Raw genomic sequence first — 21,059 nt, 5'->3', positions numbered from 1 at the left:
TGGTACTCGTCGTTACAGCTGAACAGGCCTCGGTCAGTAACTGGTCAGTAACCGGCCGGGGTGGGGGCTGCCCTCCACCCTTGAAAGTGGAGCTGCAGTTGCCCAAGCTCCCTGGCCCAAGACCTGGTTTCCCTGGTGCTGGGAGCGCCCTCTGCTGGTTTCTTGTCGCTCCACCACCATCTGCTTCATTAAACCTTGACAGCCCCTAAATTGAAGCTTGACCTCAAGGAAAGGTCAGCTTGTAGGCTGGGCGTCTCCGGCACAGTTCCATCTTCCCTTCCCTTGGGTCTCTGCCACGCTGACGCCCCCGTCTCCCACCAACAGAGCAGGATAGAGAAGAAGTCATCATTTATCTGGGCACATCCCAAGCAGAGAACACTCAGACCCCGTGTTTGGGATGCAGAACACTCCAAGTTTGCAGTCTGCTCAGACGCGGGGACAGATGGCTGGACAGTGGACAGCTGGGCAGGGCGGGTAGGCAGCTTGGCAGGATGGAAATAGCAGTGAACTAAGCATCGGGAGCCCTGGGCTCGGAGCCTATCTGTTCCGCAAGTTTGCCGCACGCATCAGCCTGTGTCCTCTGGTTGCCAGCAACAGACACGGACTCTTAGTAACGGGCAGAAAAGCTACTTATCAGAAAGCTTTGGGGTATGGCACAGAGTGACAAGTAACTGACCTCTGACCTCTGGCCTTGGGTTCTTCCCCTGACAAGGGACAGGCAGGGCGCCAGAGGAAGAGAGAGGTGACTCTTGAAACAAAATCTGGAGTTTGTTAACTACCTGAAAATAACTTCACCTGCTGTGTGAGCTGAGGAAAGTCACTTAAACTCTCTTGCCTCAGTTTCCCTCCCTGGATGTTCTAAAGTTGGCCTCTCTCCTCCACTTGCGTGTCCAGTGTGCTTTTTGCTGAGAAAGCTTCCTGCCCCGGTCCCATATGGCGCCCTTTCCCATCTTGGGAATGAATTATGAGGGAGCGAGGTGAGTGAGGGGCTGCGTGGTTCCCTGCTGCTCATCCCATTAAGCGGGGCAGGCCCTCTCCCTGTGTGTACTCTGAGACCTGTGACCCGTTTGCATGAGGTGGTCAGCATGGAACCAGCCTGTCCTCCACCCCCGCACACTGACCGTGCTGATGAAGCTCTGGATGGCATGCGAGCGCTTCCTGCTGGTGCTCTGGCCGCCTTCTCCAGGTTGCAAAGCTCCTCGCTAGAGTGCCCTTCCAGAGCCCCCAGAGTCACTAACCCCAAGACCTGACCCTGCCTTCCATTTCACACATCCCTCTACAGACTCAAGCCCTGTGCTGAACACCTGGGCTGCAGAGGTAGCTGAGGGGGTGGGGAGGCTCCAGGCCACTGGAAGCCCAGTGGAGGAGGCAGGTGCACAAACAGCTAACTACAGCAGAGGAACAAAGTACGAAACAGAAGTGTGAGGTAGGGGTGTGGGGTGCCCAGAGATGGGAGAGCTTGCTTCTTCCTGGGAGATCAGGAGTGCCCCAGAAAAGCGGCAGTATTGAGAATGAATCATTGTTATTCAAGGACTGGAGGAGTGTGCTGGGGCCAGAGCTTTAGGAGGGTGGTAGGAGCTCCGTACTGACCATGAGGGACGTCTAGACGGCCCCAGCAGATTCAAGACTGTGCAGTGCAAGGTAGAAAGCACATCAGCCTGGGCTTGCGTCAGAAGGTTCCTGCGAGCTCAGCCTCCGGCTCAGGGATCCTGGCGTCAGCACCCCAGCCCCTCCTCTGCCTCCGTCCCCAAACCTGTCAGCCATTGCTTTGTGTAAGTCCTGGGCACAGCTGGCGTCCACTCCAGGGTGCCTCCCCATTCATCCCCTCTCATCCCCTCCCACCCCCCAGGCAGAGGTGAGGTGCCCCCAGCCCGTCTTGGACAGACATCGGACAGGACATGTCACTCAGCCCACAGCAGTTACCTGTGTTGTGTCTCCCCCACCAGCCACCAGCTCTGAGAAGATTCGGGGGCTGGTTCAGGCCGGCCCCCAGCACCCAGCACAGGTGGGGCAGCCAGGTGGTGTGTATTACATTCACCTGTACGAGTGGACAGACGATGATGATGACACTCAAGCTCAAAGGGACTTAGAGTCTGACCCTTTATTTTATAGATGAGACCTCAGGGGCCTGGGGTGGGAGAGGATCTCCCAAAGTCAAGCATGTGGAGGGCAGAATTCGAAAGAGACTTTGGGTGCACAGCAGCCCTGCTCACAATAGCCAGGAGGTGGGAACAGCTCAAATGTCCATCACCTGATGAATAGAGACTAAAATGTAGTATGTTCTTGCAGTCGGATATTCACCCGAAAAAGGAATAAAGTGCTGTTACAAGTGAATGAACCTTGAAAACGTTATGCTGAGCAAAAGAACCCAGACACAAAAGGCCACACACTGTTTATGGTTCCATTTATACGAAATGCCTAAAACAGGCATGTAGAGAGAGATACGAAGCAGATTGGTGGTTTCCAGGGGCTGGGAGGGGGGAGTGAGTAACAACGTAGTGGGCATGGGGCTTCCTTTCGGGGCGAGGAAGATGCCTGGAACCGTGTGATGGTGGGGGCTGCACAGCCCTGTGGACATACTAAATGCCACTGAAGCGCACACACTTTAAAATGGTTAAAATTAGGAATTTTATGTTATGTGAATTTTGCCACAATAAAAAAAAAGTGGGGGGCGGGTGGTTTGGGACCAGATCAGACATCTCTAGCTGGGCCTCGTCGTCGATTCCTCAAACAGAGCTGCCGGCCTCACTTCTCGGCGCAGACCTCCCCTGCCCAGGCCACGGGGGAGGAGCCAGTGGCCCCTCTCACCGTGTGGGAGCTCGAGGTCCAGTGGAAGGGGGCTGCCTGCTCCGGAGGAAGCAGGATTCCCGGCAGCCAGGCCCGCCTCCGGGCCTGTGCTACTCTGCTGAGGCCCAGCATCCGTCGCTTCCCATCCCACTAACCAGCCTGCTCCCAGTCAGTGCCAGATGCTCTGTACAGCTCGGGCCTCCGTGCCTGGCTCTTGCTATTTGCGCTACGCAGGAAGGTCTTTCCCTTGTGACCCCTCATCCACGTAGAAACATCCTTTAGGAGCCAGCTCCTGTCTTCCCCGTGGAGAAGACTTCCTCTTCCCCTGGCCCCCTCACCACAAGCTGAGCTGAGCCCTTCCCAAGGTGTCCACACGAGTGTCAATTAAAGCAGATGTGGGTGTGCCGAGTTTGCACCTGTGTCCCCCCCAGGAGGATTGGGAGCTGTGGAGGGAGGGGCCTGGCTTGTTTGTCACTGTGTTCTAAGGCAGTCCTGGTGTCTCGTTCGTAGGAGGTGCTCAGCAGATGCTTGTTGAATGAGGCAATGGCCTTGGGAAGGTTCCCTTTCCTCCCAGACATTCGCCATCTTTGAGGGAGGACAGGCTAGGTGATGTCCCTGCATCTCCAGGGTTTTCCGGTTCGAAGAGCAGCGGTGAGCAGCCACTCCAGCAAGTTGCTGCCTGTCTCTTGACCAGTTTTCTGCTCCTTTGCCCACGGATAGAAGTAGAGAAGGAGATGGAAGGGGCCCGCAGCAAGCCACTGCAAGCAGCTATTTCTGCTCTTGGCGAGGGGGAGGGAGGGCAATGCCCAGAGGCTTGGGCTTCTCCGTGTAGCCTGAACGGGGCGTCTCTTTGGGGATCCAGCTGCAGCCCTCCCCTGAACAGCCTGGGCGTGTGGGTCAGGATGGTGGTCCCCGGAGTCCTTCGACTGCAGGACCCAGCAGCAGGTTCTTGCTCCATTTTCCTCTACAAAAGAGAGGTGCTACTCTTTCTGCTTTTCTGATTATGAAATTAGTCATTTTCTAGGAAGCTTATTTATAGAGTCCTCTGCACACATGCAGCACCAAGCTATTCTGAACACGGCTTGGGGCCAGGGAGCCTTAAGGTGTAAAAGCATCTGTGAGTCACTCCTGGGGCCCCCTTCCAGAGGTATCTGAGTACCTTGGGTACCTTTCTGCACCCAGCCAGAGGCCAGCCCTTGCAGATCGCCCTCAGGCTGGGATGTTCTTTAGGAAAAAGAATAAATATCGATCTCAGGATTGGGAGATTAGGGATGGGCGTTCTTGTTCCCAACTTCCGTGGCCACAATGTACAACCTGGGGCAAGACAGACCCCCGTTTTGTGCCTCAGTTTCCTCCTCTGAAAAACACTCCTCCAGGTATGTAATTCTGTGACTGCTCTCGACATCAGACCCGGAGGAGGGTTCCAGGTGACTTCACAAAGATCTGGCCACCAGGCCCTGCCCTGGTAGCTCTGCTGGTGAGAGTGTCATGCCAATACGCCAAGGTTGCGGGTTCGATCTCTGGTCGCGGCACACACAAGAATTGACCAATGAATGCATAACCAAGTGGAAGAACAAATCAATGTTTTTCTCTCCTGCTCTCTCTCTCTCTAAAATCAATAAATAAAAAGTAAAGAAATTTTAAAAATAAAAAAGGCATAGCCACCAGGCAGCTCCAGTCCCAGCCTGGTTTGTTTGAGGTTCCTGGTGTTTTTTCCAACACGGTCAGGGCAACATTCATTTACTCAGCAAGCGTGTATTTAGTGCGCTGGGTGCCAGGCACTGCGTGGACTTTAAAATAGAGCAGAAGTGGTGGTGTCTGCCCTCGTGGAACTCGGGGCCTAACGGCTGAGGTGGACGTTAGTCACGTAGTGGCATAAATCAAAACGAAACATCACACTGTGTCAAGCGCTGTGAGTAACACACATACTGAAAAGCGGAGCTGGGGGCTCTCCCCGGGTGGAGGGGAAAGTGTGTGCAAATTCCCCGTGAGAAAAACCACCTGTGAGCGTGCAGAGGTCAAGGGCAGAGGGGTGTGAAATGAGGTTGGAGGGGTAAACCAGGGTCAGCCATGCTAGATCCAGTCCACTTTGGTAAAGGAGTTTTATCTTTGTTCTGAGTGCAGTATGAGGCCATTAAAGCAGTTTTTCAAGGAAGGTTCCGTGATCAGTGTTGAGTTTGGAAAGAGTTGATTCTAGCTACACCTGCCACATTCGGTTGTGCGGGGTGTAAACTGTCCAACCTGTACAGCCCTGGGTGTGTACTGGGGCATACGGAGGAGGCTTTGGAGCCCAACCTGAGTGGATGCCAGAGACCAGTTAAAAGACTGACTCGGTAATCTAGACTGGGTGCTGGGCGTGGACCAAGGCGGAGGTGGTGGTGAGGGAAAAAAGTGCAGGGATTCAGGAGACATTTAAAGGCCCTCTCTTCAGGGGAGCTCGGCTCTGAGATCTGGGATTCAGTGGGGAAACATTGCAGTGAGGAGAAATGAAATAATGGAAGACCGGTTGTGAGAGCCTTAACCAGCTCGTCTGCCCTCCGTTCTTCCAGACCTGCCGCCTGGCCTGCACTCAGCCTCAGGACCCGTCGGAGAGGCAGGGCTGCAGGACTGGTGCGCTGAGAGGCAACTGGCCTGTTGGGCTTCTCGAAAGTACTAGGTTGGCCAAAAAGTCCATATGATTTTCTCCATAAAATAAAAGACACATTTTTCATATTTAGTAATAACTTTATTGATTTGGATGTTTTGAGTATGTCAGCTGTCTCCCGCATGGTATAACATTGATTGTTCTCGATTAATGTCTCAGTTTGATCGCTATCAACTTCAGCTGGTCTACCCGACTGTGGCGCATCGTCCAGTGAGAAATCTCCAGCACGAAACTTCACACGTTGCATTTCAGTTGCATTTTTACCTTTCTTGAAGTGATAAAGCACAGTATGTCAAAAATGTTACTTATTTTCTTCCATCTTCAATATTAAAATGGCCACATAAAATTCACCAGTTTTGTTCCGTTTTTTAAATGCACGCTGATATGACAGCTGTCACAATGTAATCCAACAGAATTGTTTCGAATGAAGTTAAAGACAGCTAAGTGCCACTAGAGCCATGTGAGGGGAAAAAACAAACGAACTTTTTGGCCAACCCAGAAGTTTGCCAGTGAGGCTCTGTTGAAGTTTCTTTTGGTTGCCAGTCTCCAAAATCAAATCCCACTAGCTGAAGCTAAAAGGTTGGGATTGGTCGGAAGGATTCCGGGACAGCGTGTGGCCTTGATGGACGTGCTGCCCAGTCAAGACCCAGGATGGGCAGGAGTGCAGCAGCTTCGAGGCCCCCAGAAGCAGCTGTTGCGGCCTTTTTCTCTGGCACTGCAGCCACCGTGCTTCAGCCCTCACAACCGCAGACCCTCCAGAGTGCATCTGATCGACCCAGCCTGGTTGGTGTGTCCAGCCACCTATCGCAGGGGTCAGAGACGTGAAGAGCACACGGGGCCATTGGAGCCCACCACGCTTCTGGCTACTCCCATAGTCGGGAGCCCCTGTGAGCTACGAGGTTGCCCTTAGAGTCTGTCTATCTGCAGACCCTTCAAGGGGTCTGCATGATCCACGCGACCTTTTTCCAGCTTACTGGGTAAGGGAGGAAAGCTAGACCCCACTATAGTTCTGGAAGGTGTCCTAATGGTCTAGAAAGAGGGTTTTCTGACTTCAGAAGGAAACAGAACATTTAGAATATGCAAAAGATACTTAATAGGTACTTCTAGCTGTTTCTGGAGACAAGTCTTGCATGCCACTGTCCACTGCCTGAGGCACGGGGCATTACAGTCCTCGGGGAGCTGGACACAGACGGTGTTACCCAGACCTGTCTCCTTGCTCCCCCATGCTTTCAGTTTTTAAACGCACAGGAACTAAGAGACAGGACCACGCAGCAGTGAGCACGAGCCTGGAGCCTTAGACTAATTTCATACCCCACTCCACCCTAATGAGCCCACCTTGGGCAGGTTGTTCAACTTCTCTGAGCCTCTTTAATGATTCCTAACTGGTGGGGCCACAATGAAGACTCAGTGTGATAAAGTGTATAAAGTGTGTTGCACATGGTGAGCCCTCCTTAAATGGCAGAGGTGATGATGATGATGGTCACAGTGATGCTGCCATTGCTGATTTCACCTGGAAGGTGCCTGCAGAATTCTCCTGTCTCTGCAGCCTGACCCTTCTTTCTGCAGGTCGGTCTTTTCCTAAGGTCCCTCTGATGGAGCAGGGTGGGGTTATTCAGAGGGACACAGTGTGAGAAAGGAAGGCTTTTTATCTTTGCTCAGGGTTTTGTCTTGATCCCAGCTCAACAGCATCCCCTCCGGTTTTTCATCCTGCTGCAGGAGGGAGAGAGAGAACCACGCCGCTGATGACTCCGAGGCAGGGGCCCTGGACATGTGCTGCAGTGAGAGGCTGTCGGGTGAGTCTTCCAGCACCCAGGCGCCAACCCCCGCCCCCAGAGCTCCAGATGGAGGGAGAGAGCCCCAGATGACACTGAGGCTGGAGCAGAGCCTGGGTAGCTGCGAACTTGCGTGAGAGGAGTGACTCAGCTGGTCCATAGATCTTCATTGAAATAGGGATTTGTTTTTCTAATCCCTGATGTCTCTCTGGCCAGTTATCGTTTGGAGCTGGTCTAGACTCTCAGGCTCCCATGGATGGAAGAGCGGGTGGTTGAGGATGTACTGGGAGGGTAGAGAGAAGGGGGAAGAACTGGGGAGTCCAAGGCTGATCGGGACATGACCGCTGACCAGTAGTGTGCTGAGCTGATTTCAAGTGGTAAGATCAGGAAACAAAACCTGACCGAGGTGCGAACCCAAGTAGGGCAGAGAGTGTGGAGAGACTACCTGTCAAGAAGCCTGGTTGTGGGTGTGAAATTGTGTCTGGCTGACCACTCTTGGGGGAGCCTGGCTGTCTGAACCATGGGCCATGTCACCACAGAGATATTACCAAGGCACCCCTGCCTGTGGGGGCAGATGTCCCAGCTGTAGACCAGATACCACATCGTGACAAACAGCCTTGGAAGGAATAGAGACAACAAAGGCGGGAGAAGATTTTATTGGCTTTTTTTCTTTTTAGAAAATTTTTTGTTTTTTCTTTTTATAACATACCCATTGTAGAAATATTAAAAAATAAAGACAAGTGGCCTGGTTGGTGTGGCTCAGTGGATTGAGTGCCAGCCTGTGAACCAAAGGGTCACCGGTTCGATTCCCAGTCAGGACACATGCCTGGGTTGTGGACCAGGTCCCCAATTTGGGGTGCACAAGAGGCAACCACATATTGGTGTTTCTCTCCCTCTATTTCTCCCTTTCTCTGAAAATAAATAAATAAAAATCTTTTTTAAAAAAGGCAAGTGAAAAAAAAGAAAAATTACCATAATCCTATAACACAGCATACTTTTTCATTTCTTTCCTTCCAAACCTTTTTATTTAAAAAACAAACAGCCATTTGAATTCTAATACTGGTGTTCTAAACCTGTGGCTTGTCAAAAAAAAACCCCACAATTGGCAAGGAACATTGTAATGGAGTCTTCAGTGATACTCTTTAAGATAGACATTTAAACAGCTAGGTATGCCTCTAAAGTGGTGACTCTTTAAAATAAGCAGTTATTTTAGCCCTGGCCAGTTTGGCTTAGCTGGTTGGAGCTTCGTCCTGTAACCAAAAGGTCATAGGTTCAATTCCTTGTCAGGGTACATACCCTCGATGTGGATTCCATCCCCAGTATGAGCTCATATTGGGCTCATATGAGAGGCAATCTATTGATTCTTCTCTCTCACATGGATATTTCTGTCTCTCTCCCCTCTCTCCTCCCTGCCCCTTCATCTCTCTCTAAAAAAGCAATGCAAAAAATGTCCTCAGGTGGGGATAGAAAAATAAAGCAAGCAGTTATTTTATTCAGACCCTGAGCCAGTACCCCAGCTACTCTGGAAGCTCCTCAGATGGGCATTGAGCCCCGTGGTGCAATTCACACTTTATCCAGTAGGGGTGCCATTGCTCAAAACACTGGATGGCCTGTTGAGATGGTCTAGGATGGGGGCCACTGTGTGGTGGCCGCCCACAGGTGGGAACTGCATCGGTGCGTCCAGCTTGGAGAAGAGAATTTTTCAAAGGGATGTGAGAGCTGTGTGCAACTACCTGAAAGACTGTGCAAAGGGGGCAGCCGATTTATTCTGTGTGTATCTTAGGAAGATGGCATAAACCCAACACACAGAAACTAAAGAGAAGCCTGTTAATCCACGAGAGGTAGAACCTTCTTTCCAACTCTAGAAGGTGTCCAGTCATAGAACTTGATCATTCAAGAGGAAGAAAATGAGTGTTCCATCACTGGAGGCATTCAACTATTTTCTGGATAGACATTGGAGAGGAAATTTCCACAAGGGTAGGAGGTTGAGATGACATCAAAAGTCCCCTTCAACTACTAAACCGTTCTGTGACTCAGCGATGAGTCATAGAATTCGGAGATGACTCTACACCCAGGGACGGCCCCACTGGCTAGGAAAAAACCCGTGGAAAACAGGACACAACGTGCAGGAGTGCAGAGCGTAGCACAGTGAGGAGGAGAGTGTGGGGCTGGCCTTCAAGTCTGGCTGTTCTGTTTACAGGCTGTGTGTTAATGGACTAGCTGCTTAACCTTGCTGGGCCTGTCGGCATACCTCCTTTGTAAGTGGAAACAACAAAATGAATATTTATCCTCACAAAGATTACGTAAAAGCCCTTATTTAACAAACATTTATTGAGCATCTGCTATGTGCTGGGTACTGTACTAGGTGCTAGGGATAATGGTGGTGAATAAAGCAGACGTAGTTCCTGCCCTGCTTCGAGTTGCTTCTGGAAAATGGGGTGAAGCCACAGCAGAGAAGCTATAGTAATAAGGATGTTTGATTCCACCGTTCACTCCCGTTCCTCCCTGGAAGCCAGCAACCTGTGTAAAATGCAGGAGTGTAGGTTGTCCCCCCGGAGCTGGCACATTGCCTGCCTTGTGCTATGTGCACTGCTCCAAACGCTGTTGCCCTTCAAAATCCTGTCCACTAGCCTAGGAAGTCAGCATCCTTTGCTGTCCCCACCTTCCAGATGGGAGGGCCAAGGCCCAGGGAGGTTAGGGAGCCTGTCCAGGTCACTTAGTGTTTGGTAGAGTGAGAATGGACTCCAGACAGTGTCTTCAGAGTTCATGCTGCTGGCCCACTGCACCCCCATTGTCACCCTGAAGCCACCATCGCCTTCTGCAGCCCTAGTAATGGAGGTCGGAAGAGCTAAGGGCTGTCTGTCCCCAGGGAGGAGTTCAGAGGAAGTGGGTGATATCACTGTGCACGTCCCCGTCTAATGTCCTTCCCCTGGAAAGCCCGCCTTCCCTAGTCCAAGCAAATCATGTGCCCCCTGCAGGCCCCACAGTGCCATCTCAGTGTGTTTATTGAAGTAACTTTTTGTCTGTTTCCTCTATGGGGCCATGAGCTCCTGGAAGGCAGGTACCTCTCTGTTTCGTGCTCCATGTCCACCATTCATCCACTCATTCCTTCATTCCTTCACGGGCTACTCACTGAGTGCCTGCATGTGCTGAGCGTTCTTGTAAGCACTGAAAATTCAAAGGTGCATCAAACCGAGAACATTCCCAGCCTCACAGAACAGTCCTGTGTGCTAGTGAACAGCAGGCACTCCTGACCAGGCTTGGTTCCACCACTTACCGTGGGGTGATCGTGGGCAAGCTATTAACCTTCCTGTGTGTCCCATTTCCAATGTGGCAAGAGTAACATGCACTGCCATGTACAGTTGTCAGAGAATTCAGGGAATTAACAGAGAAATTAGAACAGCATTTGGTACATAGCAAGTGCTGCACAGGCATTTGCAATTAAGGGAAAGACAGACAAATAAAATAAGTAACACATACAGTGTGGTAGATAGTGATAAGTGGAGAAAATTAAGGCCAAGAGGTAGGGGATAGAAAAGGAATGAAGGGTGATTCTGGAACCTGGTTAGGAGTAGATTTCCACAAATGTTCGTTAGCTGAAACCACTGACCTGAACTTCAACTTGGACATAAAAGGAGAAGGCAGTATAAAGGCCAAGAGAATTGGGGTGCTGGCCCTTTAGAATGAGCCTATGGGCACTGCGAGCAATTGCATAATGGTGGTGTAAAAAAAAATACAGCCCTCGAGTAATCTGTTCCCCCTCCCAGCTGTCTTCCCTGACGGGCAAGACCAGAGGCAAGACAGAGAGGGCGCCTGTCATGCCTGGTGACTCACTTATTCCCACACACGCCACACTGCTGGGCTGGGGCAACATGGCCAGCACTCCCGGCCACAGAAACCTGGACCTGAGCCATCGCCGAGCAGGTCAGCAGCCCTTCCAGACTGAGATCTCCAGGTGAAAACATCCTCAGGCATCTCCAACACCCCAGGCAGCCCATGGCTGCCCCCGGGTCAGGCACACTTGCTCACAGTGCTGGGGCACTCCACGCATGTGCTCGCACTCTCAGCTGTGTTCTCACTTGTCCCAGCTTTGTGCTCACACACTCACGTGCACATACCCACACACCATCACCCAGGCACATGCCCTGTCTCCGTCTCACAGTGCCCTGTGGAGGCACACACCCACCCTCAAGCTCACACACCTGCCAGTCGTCCTCCTCTTGCACACTCAAGTTGTCTTAGCTCCATGGCTCCATCACGCACCCCCTTCCATTGGACATGCTTTTAGAGATGGGCAGACTTGCCTGATTTCTCCTTCTCTCTTTAGGTCCCTTTCTCTCCCACACCACACCCATTCTCACGCGCACATGCAGACAAGCAGGCATGCGCCATCCCTCCCATCCTCTGCCCTGTTCGCAGCCCCTCGGTTACACACAGTTCTCAGGTGCCGTCTCAGGCATGGGCTGTGCACCCAGGTGCACCCTCTGCTCCATGCACATGCACACATTTATTTTCCTTCTCCTGTCATGCACATATTCTTTTTCACATGGTCACCCTCCTTTTCTTCTTTTTCACTCTTCCTTGCTTGCTCACTTACTTGCTCACTGTCACCCAAACACATTTATACATTCCAGCTCACACTCCCCCTCTTCTGCGCGTAGGTGTTCGCATTCGCAAGAAACCAGGCAACCCTGCTGATGGTGGGGCCTCCGCTCCCTCCCCAGCCAGCACCACTGTGGGCCTAGCCAGAGACCAGCAGGTTCTTCCGGGGGACAGGGCAGAGGAGGGAGGGAGGTAAACAGTAGGTACTAGTGATGGCATGACATCACCAAGCGTTGTTCTGTGTCTCCAGCGGGCAGGTTCATGGGACTGCAGCCAGCCTGCAGACGGGACCCTGAGAGGTGCATCACTCTGCTGCTCAGTCTTGCACTGCGAGGGGCCTTGTGTGCATGCACGTGGGCATGTCAGTCTGTGTGTCTAAGCATGATCCACACGCCACCCCATCGGCTATTTCTTGGCCACCCCTCTGACCGAAAGAGCCCCAAACAGGAGGCCGTGTCCACCCTCAGAAGGGTAATGCCTGCACCCATGCAGGCTTCAGTTCCAGGTGGCAGGTGGCTCTGGAGTCCTAGTAGCCAGAGCATGGCCTGGAAGGGGGGGCAGGGCACACCTCCTTCACCCACGGGGAGTGAGTGGCACAGCCAGAGAAGAGGGACCCGGGTCTAAAGACAACATTGCTCCTGGGAACAGGGTGTTCCCACAGTGCCCCTGTGGCTGGCAGCTGGCCGGAGCCATGATGCCACTGCCACCCCAAGATTTTAGCATGTCAGGATTAGCTGGCAGGTAGGCACTGAGGCCTCCATAGACCATTGCACATTTGGTAGGAGCAGCTGGCCTCCCCAGCCAGTGGCCCTGCTACGCACTCCCTCCCTAAGTCCCAGTGCCTTGAAGTCTACCTTCCACCCAGCCTTAGGCTCTGTATCATCATGGGTATCCAGTGAACCCTCCCCTGCGGGGGATGCAGTCTAGGTCTCAGCAGGATGCCACTTCCCAGCATGGGGAGCCTTTTATAAAGTGGAGAGGGCTCCATGTTGAGGAAACCTTTGCTCTCCTAATTCTGCAGCCACTGCCCTGGCCATCAGGGAGGGGAGGTATGGCTTTTGTGGTGGTACCGTGGCTGCACGGATAAGGTCTTAGTCCAGAAGCCAACAAGGGCCCATGGAAAAGACAGCCTGACCCTTTTGTTGATTTGACAGCTTTTGATTGAGCATCTATTCTGTGCCCAGTGTGATGCCAAGCACTGGGGGTACAGCGAAGAGCGAGACAGACCCCGTCCCTGCTCTCAGCGAGATCAGGGCTCCGTGGAAGGGTGCAGTAGTGATGGAACACTACACTGGGGGGCCACAGAGGTCTTCCTGGAAGAAACGGCCTTTAAACTGTGACTGAAGGATAAGTAGGGTCTGATTCATGGTTTTAGGAACTGGCTTTCAAAGCAGTTTAAGGAACAAGTTAAGCTTGAAATGGGCCTCGCCTCTCATCTGCCAACCCCTGTTCTCACAAAGCCCCCCAGCTGGGTGCCTGGCGCCGGTCAGAAGGTCCCAAGGCAGGTGCAGGAGCAGGAGGGCGGGAGTAGAGAAGACAGACCTGGATGCCGTGTCTTTGTGGAGCTGCCCCTTGTGTGTGTCAACACTCAGCAGCTTGGGTTCCACTGACTTTTATTTCCTTGTTTAATGGATGGTTTTGTTTTCACTCAGGACTTTTAATGCATTTAGGGGTGTTTATAGTGCCTGATAGTACACTGAATTGTCTTTGACTTGAGTCTTTGGAGTGGAAATTAAAGAAAAACTACACATGATTTGGATGCGCTAAGAACCCTAGTTGGAAAGTATTCTATAACGACACGACTGTGAAGAGAAAGAAGTCCAAGCCAGGCACTCACTGGTAAGCGATGGTGGAGCTTCACTGTGGTCAGACAGCAGGACAGTTACGGAGGCAGCAGCCCAGGTAGCTGGGTCTTGGGATGCCGTGGGTGGGCAGACAGACCTGGGTTCAAATCCCAGCTCTGCCACAGACCAGCAGCTTGACCTCAGGTAAACTATCTGACTGTTTTGAGTTCCAAACTCTTCACTCTAAACCGAGGGTGATAACATAATAAGATCTTCAGAGAGATTTTTCGAGGATTAAATGAGCTGATGTATGTAAAGTCCTTACTACCCCGTGCTTGATACATGGTAGGTCTTCACGATGGTGATGATACGGAGGTGAGCATATGGAGCATGAACACAGAAACCCTTGAGAGTGCCCAGAGCCCAGGCATCAAGTCCCAGGCCATTCCCCCAGCTGTGAAGTGCACAGTGTAGCTTTGTGGCACTTTAAGGACTCCCCACCGCAGCCCTGGGGCCTCGCAGAACCAGCACAGACACACGTGGGAGTGTTGTCTGCTTGTGAAGTCGGACGGGAAGAGGAGCCAGAGTTGCAGGACAGGACAGTCATTCATTGGCCTTCACCAGGGTAGGAACAGGCCCGCTGTTCTGCAGGGAGAGCTGGGTGTGTGAGGAAACAGGAGGCTTTGCACCTGGGAGAAGGGCCGTCTGGCCAGTCTCCTGCCTCCACACAGGCTGATGCTAAAGCTCCATGAGACAGAGGAGCATCCATCATATTCCTGGGTCGTGCGGTGACACATACTGTCACCGTTCTCTTTGGCCCGGCCAGGGACTGATCATCCCAGCCCTCAGGAAGTTGTTTACACCTTTCAAAAAAGCTCGGCCTTCCATTTAAGCTTATTTCTCCTTTTCGGGTCACCTGTTTTGGCTGTCTATGGCTATCTAACAAACTATGTGAAAACTTAGTGGCTTAAAACCATCATTTTATTTGCTCACGATTTGGAGGGTCGTGCAGAGCCCAGCTAGGTGGTTCTTCTGTTCCCTGTGGCGTCAGCTGAGGCCATGCACTCAGCTGTGTGCACCTGGCACCGGGCTGGGGTTAAAGGTCCAAAAACGCTTTTCTGGCGTGTCTGGCACCTCAGTGCTGCGTCCTTTGGCCTTTCTTTCCATGCAGCACACTGGGACTGCCTCCTGGCCTGGGGGTCTCAAGGTAGACAGACTTCTCCTGTGGCAGCTGACTCCCACAGAGCACTCCGAGAGGGCCAAAGGCAGAAGCTTCAGAAGGCCCAGAAGTGGCATGGTGTCACTTCACCATACTTCTTGATCAGAGCCTGTCACAGGACCAGCCCAGATTCAAGGGAGGGAAATCAGTTTCAGCTTTTGACAGGAGCGGTGCGGCGCGTCGGTGGACATCATCAACCCACCAGCACTTCCTCTCCAGAAGCTGTCACATTCCTCCTAATCTGAGCTCCTTCCTCCCCAAATCTTCCTTCCTTCCAGCTCCCTCTCCTGTCCCATTCTTCCCCTCCTCCCCAGCCTTCCAGGACTTAAGCCACTCACCCTTTGTACAGCAGTTTAAATCTTCAGCGTGCACAGCCACGTGCAGGCCCACCCCTAACGTTCGTAGGGCCCACGTGTGTTATGTCTGTGTCTAAGCAGTTACAAGTCAAGCTAACAAACTCGTAAATGAAATATATTCTATCCTTCTCCCCTGGCAAATGCTCCTTTGTAAGGAGCTTGAAAGCCAGGTTCAGATTTAAAATTCTGACTCCTCAGAGTCTGCTGGAGCACGAGGAAAGGCAGTCCCCCACCTCCCCAGCTCTGTCCACCCTCGCAGGGGCCCTCCTGCACGCTTTTGTGGATGGGTGCCCCAGCCCACACATCCAAGCTTCAAACACACCTTCTGCAAACAGTCGCTTCTTGGCCAGCCCTAGTCAGGGAGTGTCCCTTTGGCTCTGGCTCCATGGACTCCTCACTGTGAAGAGGAGCGTGCCTCTGAAGGGTTGAAACAGGGCCCCCCTCAAGCGCAAGGACAGCATAAGGGATCTTCTCCTGGGTGTGAGGACAGTACTGAGTGAGTCTGCCCCTGCACCAGGCCTCCCCCTTCCCAGATGGGCTTGGACAAACCCCCGGGGTGCTCCAGCCGCCCCCCAACAGTCCCCTTTACACCTCCCCTGTAAAGTGGGAAACGCAGGCTTCTCATGGCAGTCGTGAGGATGCAGTGCGATAAAGGGTGTCAGTGAGGGTTTGTGCACCGTACCGTGTTAGTCACGTGTCACTTTTATGGTTTCCGGGTGTTGGGTTGAGAAGCCCTGGATGTGAGTGGATTTTGAGCTTGAGGTCTTACATGAACCACTTTGCATCCCTAAACATTGGAACTTCTCTCTCTCTCTCTCTCTCTCTCTCTCTCTCTCTCTCTTTCTCTCTCTCTCACACACACACACACACGAAAATGATGCCATGGGGCCGGTGGAGCTGCTTATTAGGACCCCAGTGCTGTTTCTTTTTCACTCCCCAGTGATTAAAACCTGGAGTATCTAAGGGACCAAGGAAAGCCCTCATGAAAGGAGGACCTGGGCTGTTTGACTAGGCACACCAGACACCAACTGGGGTCCCACTGCCTTTTCAAATAAAAAATGAGGCACCTGCCCCAAATTGCCCTCCATGTAATCTTCCTAAACAAAGACAAGGCTTTGCACACAGCGGCCCTCAACCCTTGTCTACGGACGGAGCATCAGCCTCCCCTGCCTCCGTCCCACCTCCCAGCCTGGCTTTGCTCTGCTGTGAGCACTAGAGCCGGGGTGGCTCCCAAAGCCAACACTGGCCCATTCGGCGTGTGCTAAGTGTGACCATTACGCCCTTTTCAATCATCTTTTTGCCTGCATCCCTGCTGAATATCACTTAGCTTAAGACACACCATTTCTCTGTCAGAAACAAGATCATCTGGAGCACACGTCCGTCCTCCACCCAGCCCAGGCTCGCCCTCTGCCAGCTGGAGCCGCCCGCCCAGTTGTTCCCGCAGCCACTGCAAGGCCTCCCCTCAGCCACACCCGGCCTCTCAGGCCTGCCTCCCCCCAGGGGGAATAGTGGTCTGTTGTGAAAGCCCTCATTACCTGAGGAATGGATAAACTGTTTGTATGACTTATACTTTGCTACAGTTTTTGTGTTCGTATATTTTTTCCATTCTTTTTTAAATAATATTTTTGGTTTTTAGCCCTGGCTGGTGTGGCTCAGTGGATTGAGTGCCAGCCTGTAAACCAAAGGGTTGCCAGTTCGATTCCCAGTCAGGGCACATGCCTGGGTTTCAGGCCAGGTCCCCAGTGGGGGGTGTTCGAGAGGCAACCACACGTTGATGTTTCTCTCCCTCTATTTCTCCCTCCCTTCCCCTCTCTAAAAATAAATAAATAAAATCTTTTAAAAATAATAATAATATGTTTTGTTTTTCAGTTGCAGCTAACATAGAGTATTATATTAGTCTCAGGTTTACAACATAGTGATTAGATATTTCTGTAATATAGGAAATACATGTGCGTGTATTTTTAAGTTGTAAACATTGGGTTCTGTTAGAGCTCATTTCTTTCACTCAGCACCCTGTCTCTGAGCTCCTCCCACAGTGCTATGTGTCCTCACAAGTCCTGGGCTTGTGTGTCTATTTCCTTCACCAAATGAGGGATGTTTTCTTTCATTGTTTTTTCAAATAAGTTTTCAATTTCTTCCTCCTCCTCTTCTCTTTCTGGCACCCCTATGATTCAGATGTTAGTATATTTGGAGATGTCCCAAAGACTCCTTAGCCTATCCTTGCTTTTTATTTTCTTTCTTTTTTTTTTGAATTCTTTTTTCTTATTGCTGTTCCAATCAAATGTTTTTTTTCTGTCTTATGTTCCAAATCATTGATTTGATTCTTGGCTTCACACTCACCACTGTTGGTTCCCTGTAGATTTTCTTTATTTCACTTAATGTAACCTTCATTTCTGCCTGGGTCTTTTTCATGCTATTGAAGTACCCAATGAGTTCCCTGAGCATCCTTGTAACCAGTGTTTTGAACTCTGCATCTAATAGGTTGCTTGTTTCCATTGCAGTTAGTTGTTCTTCTGGAATTCTGTTCTGTTCTTTCACTGGGGCCATATTTCTTTGTCTCCTCAGTTTGGCAGCCTCCCTGTGTGTGCTTCTGTGTATTAGGTAGAGCTACTCTGGCTCCCTGTCTTAGTAGTGTGGCCTATTATAGAAAAGCACACCTGTGAGTTGCATTGGGCGGAGCCTTAGGTAACCACCAGGGCGGGGGAACCCAATCGCTGCTCTGTGGCTCCATGTGGGGGAGGGCTCGGAGTGGGGACAATGTCACCACCTGGTCTCTGGAGTTTTGTCCAGGAGGAAGCTGTCTCCCAGCACTCACCCGTTACTAGTCAGTTCAGTTTCTCCCCATATGCCACTGGTGCCCTTTCGGCTGTGGCCCTGGGACTGAATCCCAGAGGGGGTGAGCCCGCATCAGCCCTAAGTCTGTTGTAAGCCTTTTAAGAGGAGTCTCTTGAGAATCCCACAGTTCCTTCCACCACGCCAACCCCCACTGATCTTTACAGGCAAAAGTTATGGGGACTTACCTTCCTGACAGTGGAACCCTGGACTAGGCGCTCTGGAGCCAGGATCCCTCATTTCTGAGGTTTCCCTCCCGACTTTTATCCACCACATGTGGATGCGAGGCCGCCCACTCTGCGTCTCCATGCTCCTCTGTGCCTCTCCACTGCTCCGCGTGTCTCCGCGCCTCCACCTCTCCTGCACATTTGGATGAATGTGGCTTCTTTAAATCCTTGGTTGTTGAACTTCCATAAAGCTTGATTTTCTGACGAATCTCTGTGGTATTTGTTTCGTAGTTTAGTTGTAATTTTTGCTGTAGTCGTGCAAGGAGGCGAAGCGTGTTTACGCCTCCATCTTGACTTGGAAAAACCCAGTTTCCAGACTGTTCTCCTTCCCACACTGGTTTGACGAGAGGATCTGGAAAGAGCTGAAACAGAGAAAACCAGAAAGAAGGTGGCGTGGGTGAAGGCCGAGGAGATAAGCTGGGGCCAAAGCATGCTGGGCCTTCCTTATTGGCCATGGCAAGAATTTTGGTCTTTATCCTAAGGACAAGGGGAATTAAAGCTGGGGCTCTTATTTTTATTTGAGTGGGTGTTTAGTCCTGGAAGGGCCCCTCAAGACCCTGTGTCTCACTCAACTTAACAGAAGGCATCTGAAGTCCACGAGGGCAGTGAGATGCCCAGGGTCACTCACCCCCCAGAGACAGAGCTGAGCTGCCACTCTGCCAGCATCGTGAGGCTCCGGGTTGTAAAGGGCCATGTGAGGGTGGCAGCCTCTGGAGCCTTGGGATTTGTTGGCAGCACTCCTCTGGGGCATCTCGGCTGCTCTTGCTTACCACCCATCACCTGGAATCTCCTAGACCTCTAAGGGCACGTACAGGGCCCACAGAGAACTGCAAGCCAGGACTCAGCTGGCTCAGACCCCGCTCTGAAGCTTCCCGTGCCACCTGCATGGGTGACACTGACCCAGAGGGTGAGAAACTGAGTGCCAGTCCCGGTTCTTACTCTCTGGACCTCAGTTTCCTTGTGTATGAAATGGGAGGATGGAACCAGATGCCCTCTCCAGTCTGTCCCTTCCTCCCTATGCATTGCATTCAAGTCTCAAGCACATGGGGCCTCTGGTACCTCATCACACCAGGGCCTCTCTGTGGGCTCTTTCAGTTCTCAGCTCAGAGTTGCATTGACCCTGTCACCCTGGCACTTCTGGGCCTCCACTCCAGAGAGGCACAGAGAACTGGGCCTTTGTTCGCAGCAACAAAGCTGTTTGGTTCTCCTTCAGATAGAACCATTGTATTATATCCCATCCAAACAGAACTTGAGTTGCGTTTTGTTTTGAAAGCTTGTTAGCATTCTGGTTTTAAATAACTGGCAGAGACGAGGCTGCCCCACTTCTGCCACCCCCAGTCCATGCCCACTCCAGTTGCTGCCAGCAGCCTCAGAGCCCCTACCCGTGTGGGGGCGGAGACCCACCATCCTCCTGGGGGCCCACCTGGCAGATGAAAGGGAAGTCCTTACAGCTGCCTCTTGCCCCAGCTCCCTTCCCCTTCCCTTTGTCCCCCTCCTCTGCAAATTCTGGCTACAATTTGTTGTGTATTCACATGTGCCGGGCACTAGGCTAAGCTCATCGCCTGTTTTACCTTACGGTATCCTCAGAATCCAAGAGGCCAGTCATGTATTTATTGCCCAGAAGAGAGATTAAGTCACTTACTCAAGGTCACATAGGTAGTAAGTGGCAAAGGCGGGCCTCAAACCTAAGCTTTGTGACTCCAAAGCTTTTTCTGTGAGCCCCCACACAGAGCTGCCCCCCTGGAAACAAAGCCACGAGTGGGACAAGAGCTGCAGGACAACCTTGCAGGGTTCAGTCCTGGAAATACTTCTTGTGACTTGGGCATCTGCCTACCAAGGGCATCCACGAACAGGTCCCATTCTTGCCTCTTGACCTGCCCCCTTCTCTAGCACGGCCTCTCAGGAATCTGCAAGCAGCGCCCATCACCCGCTCCCCAACCGAGCCTCCCCCTCTCCAGACTAAGCAGCCAACACACTCGACACACTCGGTTCCCAGACCTTCGCATCGTCTTGGTCCTAGCCTTGCCTTTCTCTGCCCCCTCATGCCAGGGTGTGATAGATTGTGCCGAGAGGAGAAGGCCTGGCCCCCCACCCTGAAGTGGGCTGAAGCTCCTCCTCAGACTGACATCCCCCAACACGAAGGAGGAAGAGGCTGCAGAGGCCCAGCCCGAGGTGGACAGCACAGAGCCTAGCTAAGAGGCCAGATCCAGCTACCCGGGAATGAGTGCCGGATCTTCTGTCCACAAGCCATGAAGGCCTTGGGCAAGACACTCTACCTCTCGGATTTGTTTTCCTATCTGTAGAATGAGGACGTTACCTATCTTACCTATCTTATGTGTTGGTTATAAGGACTGAATGAGTCAACGTTGGGGAAAGTCACTGGGGCACTTGGCACTGCGCCCTGCTAGTCTTGTTAAGGGGAAGGACAGTTTAGGGTTCTGTGGTTTGGAAGAGGCAGAGCTTGCTTAGCGCAGACCTCAGACCCACAGGCCTGCACCTTGTGTCTGTCTGAGAACCAGAGTCTCCCGCCTGCAGACAGTCTCTGAGGAGAGTTCCGCACGGGACAGGAGGGGGAACAGTGCAGCTGCCCGCCTGCCTCTCTCTCCTGTGTTGCCCAACTTTCTCCCCTTGTTTGAGGTGGGTCCCCAGAATGGTGACGTTCAGCACAACACACAGACGCCCCATACCAATGACATTCTGACTGTCCACTTGGGCCTGCGGCTCAGGCACCCTCCTGCTTCCGCTCAGTGTCAGGACTGATCCCTTTCATTCAGAATTCAGACTTCCCTGAGCACCCAATGCACTCGCTCTCTCTTCTCTCCTCTCTCTTCTCTCT

At 52.1% G+C, this 21,059-nt stretch overlaps 1 protein-coding gene across 2 annotated transcripts in view; it reads left to right on the top strand.

The window, feature by feature from the left end:
• The window catches only part of PTPN5 (protein tyrosine phosphatase non-receptor type 5), a 50,028-nt gene that overhangs the window by 6,335 nt on the left and 22,634 nt on the right, over positions 1–21,059 (top strand). For both annotated transcript variants that reach the window (XM_045825806.1, XM_045825807.1), the window contains exon 2: positions 7,148–7,224. In XM_045825806.1, the coding sequence (XP_045681762.1) occupies positions 7,200–7,224 (25 nt within the window). In that variant the 5' untranslated portion in view covers positions 7,148–7,199. The remainder of the gene's footprint in view (positions 1–7,147; positions 7,225–21,059) is intronic.

This window comes from Phyllostomus hastatus, unplaced genomic scaffold (genome assembly GCF_019186645.2).
Source record: "Phyllostomus hastatus isolate PE091 unplaced genomic scaffold, TTU_PhHast_1.1 phas_scaffold_585, whole genome shotgun sequence".
Lineage (NCBI taxonomy): Eukaryota > Metazoa > Chordata > Mammalia > Chiroptera > Phyllostomidae > Phyllostomus > Phyllostomus hastatus.
Note: the sequence above shows the minus strand (reverse complement) of the source record. Positions and strands in the feature narration are given on the sequence as shown.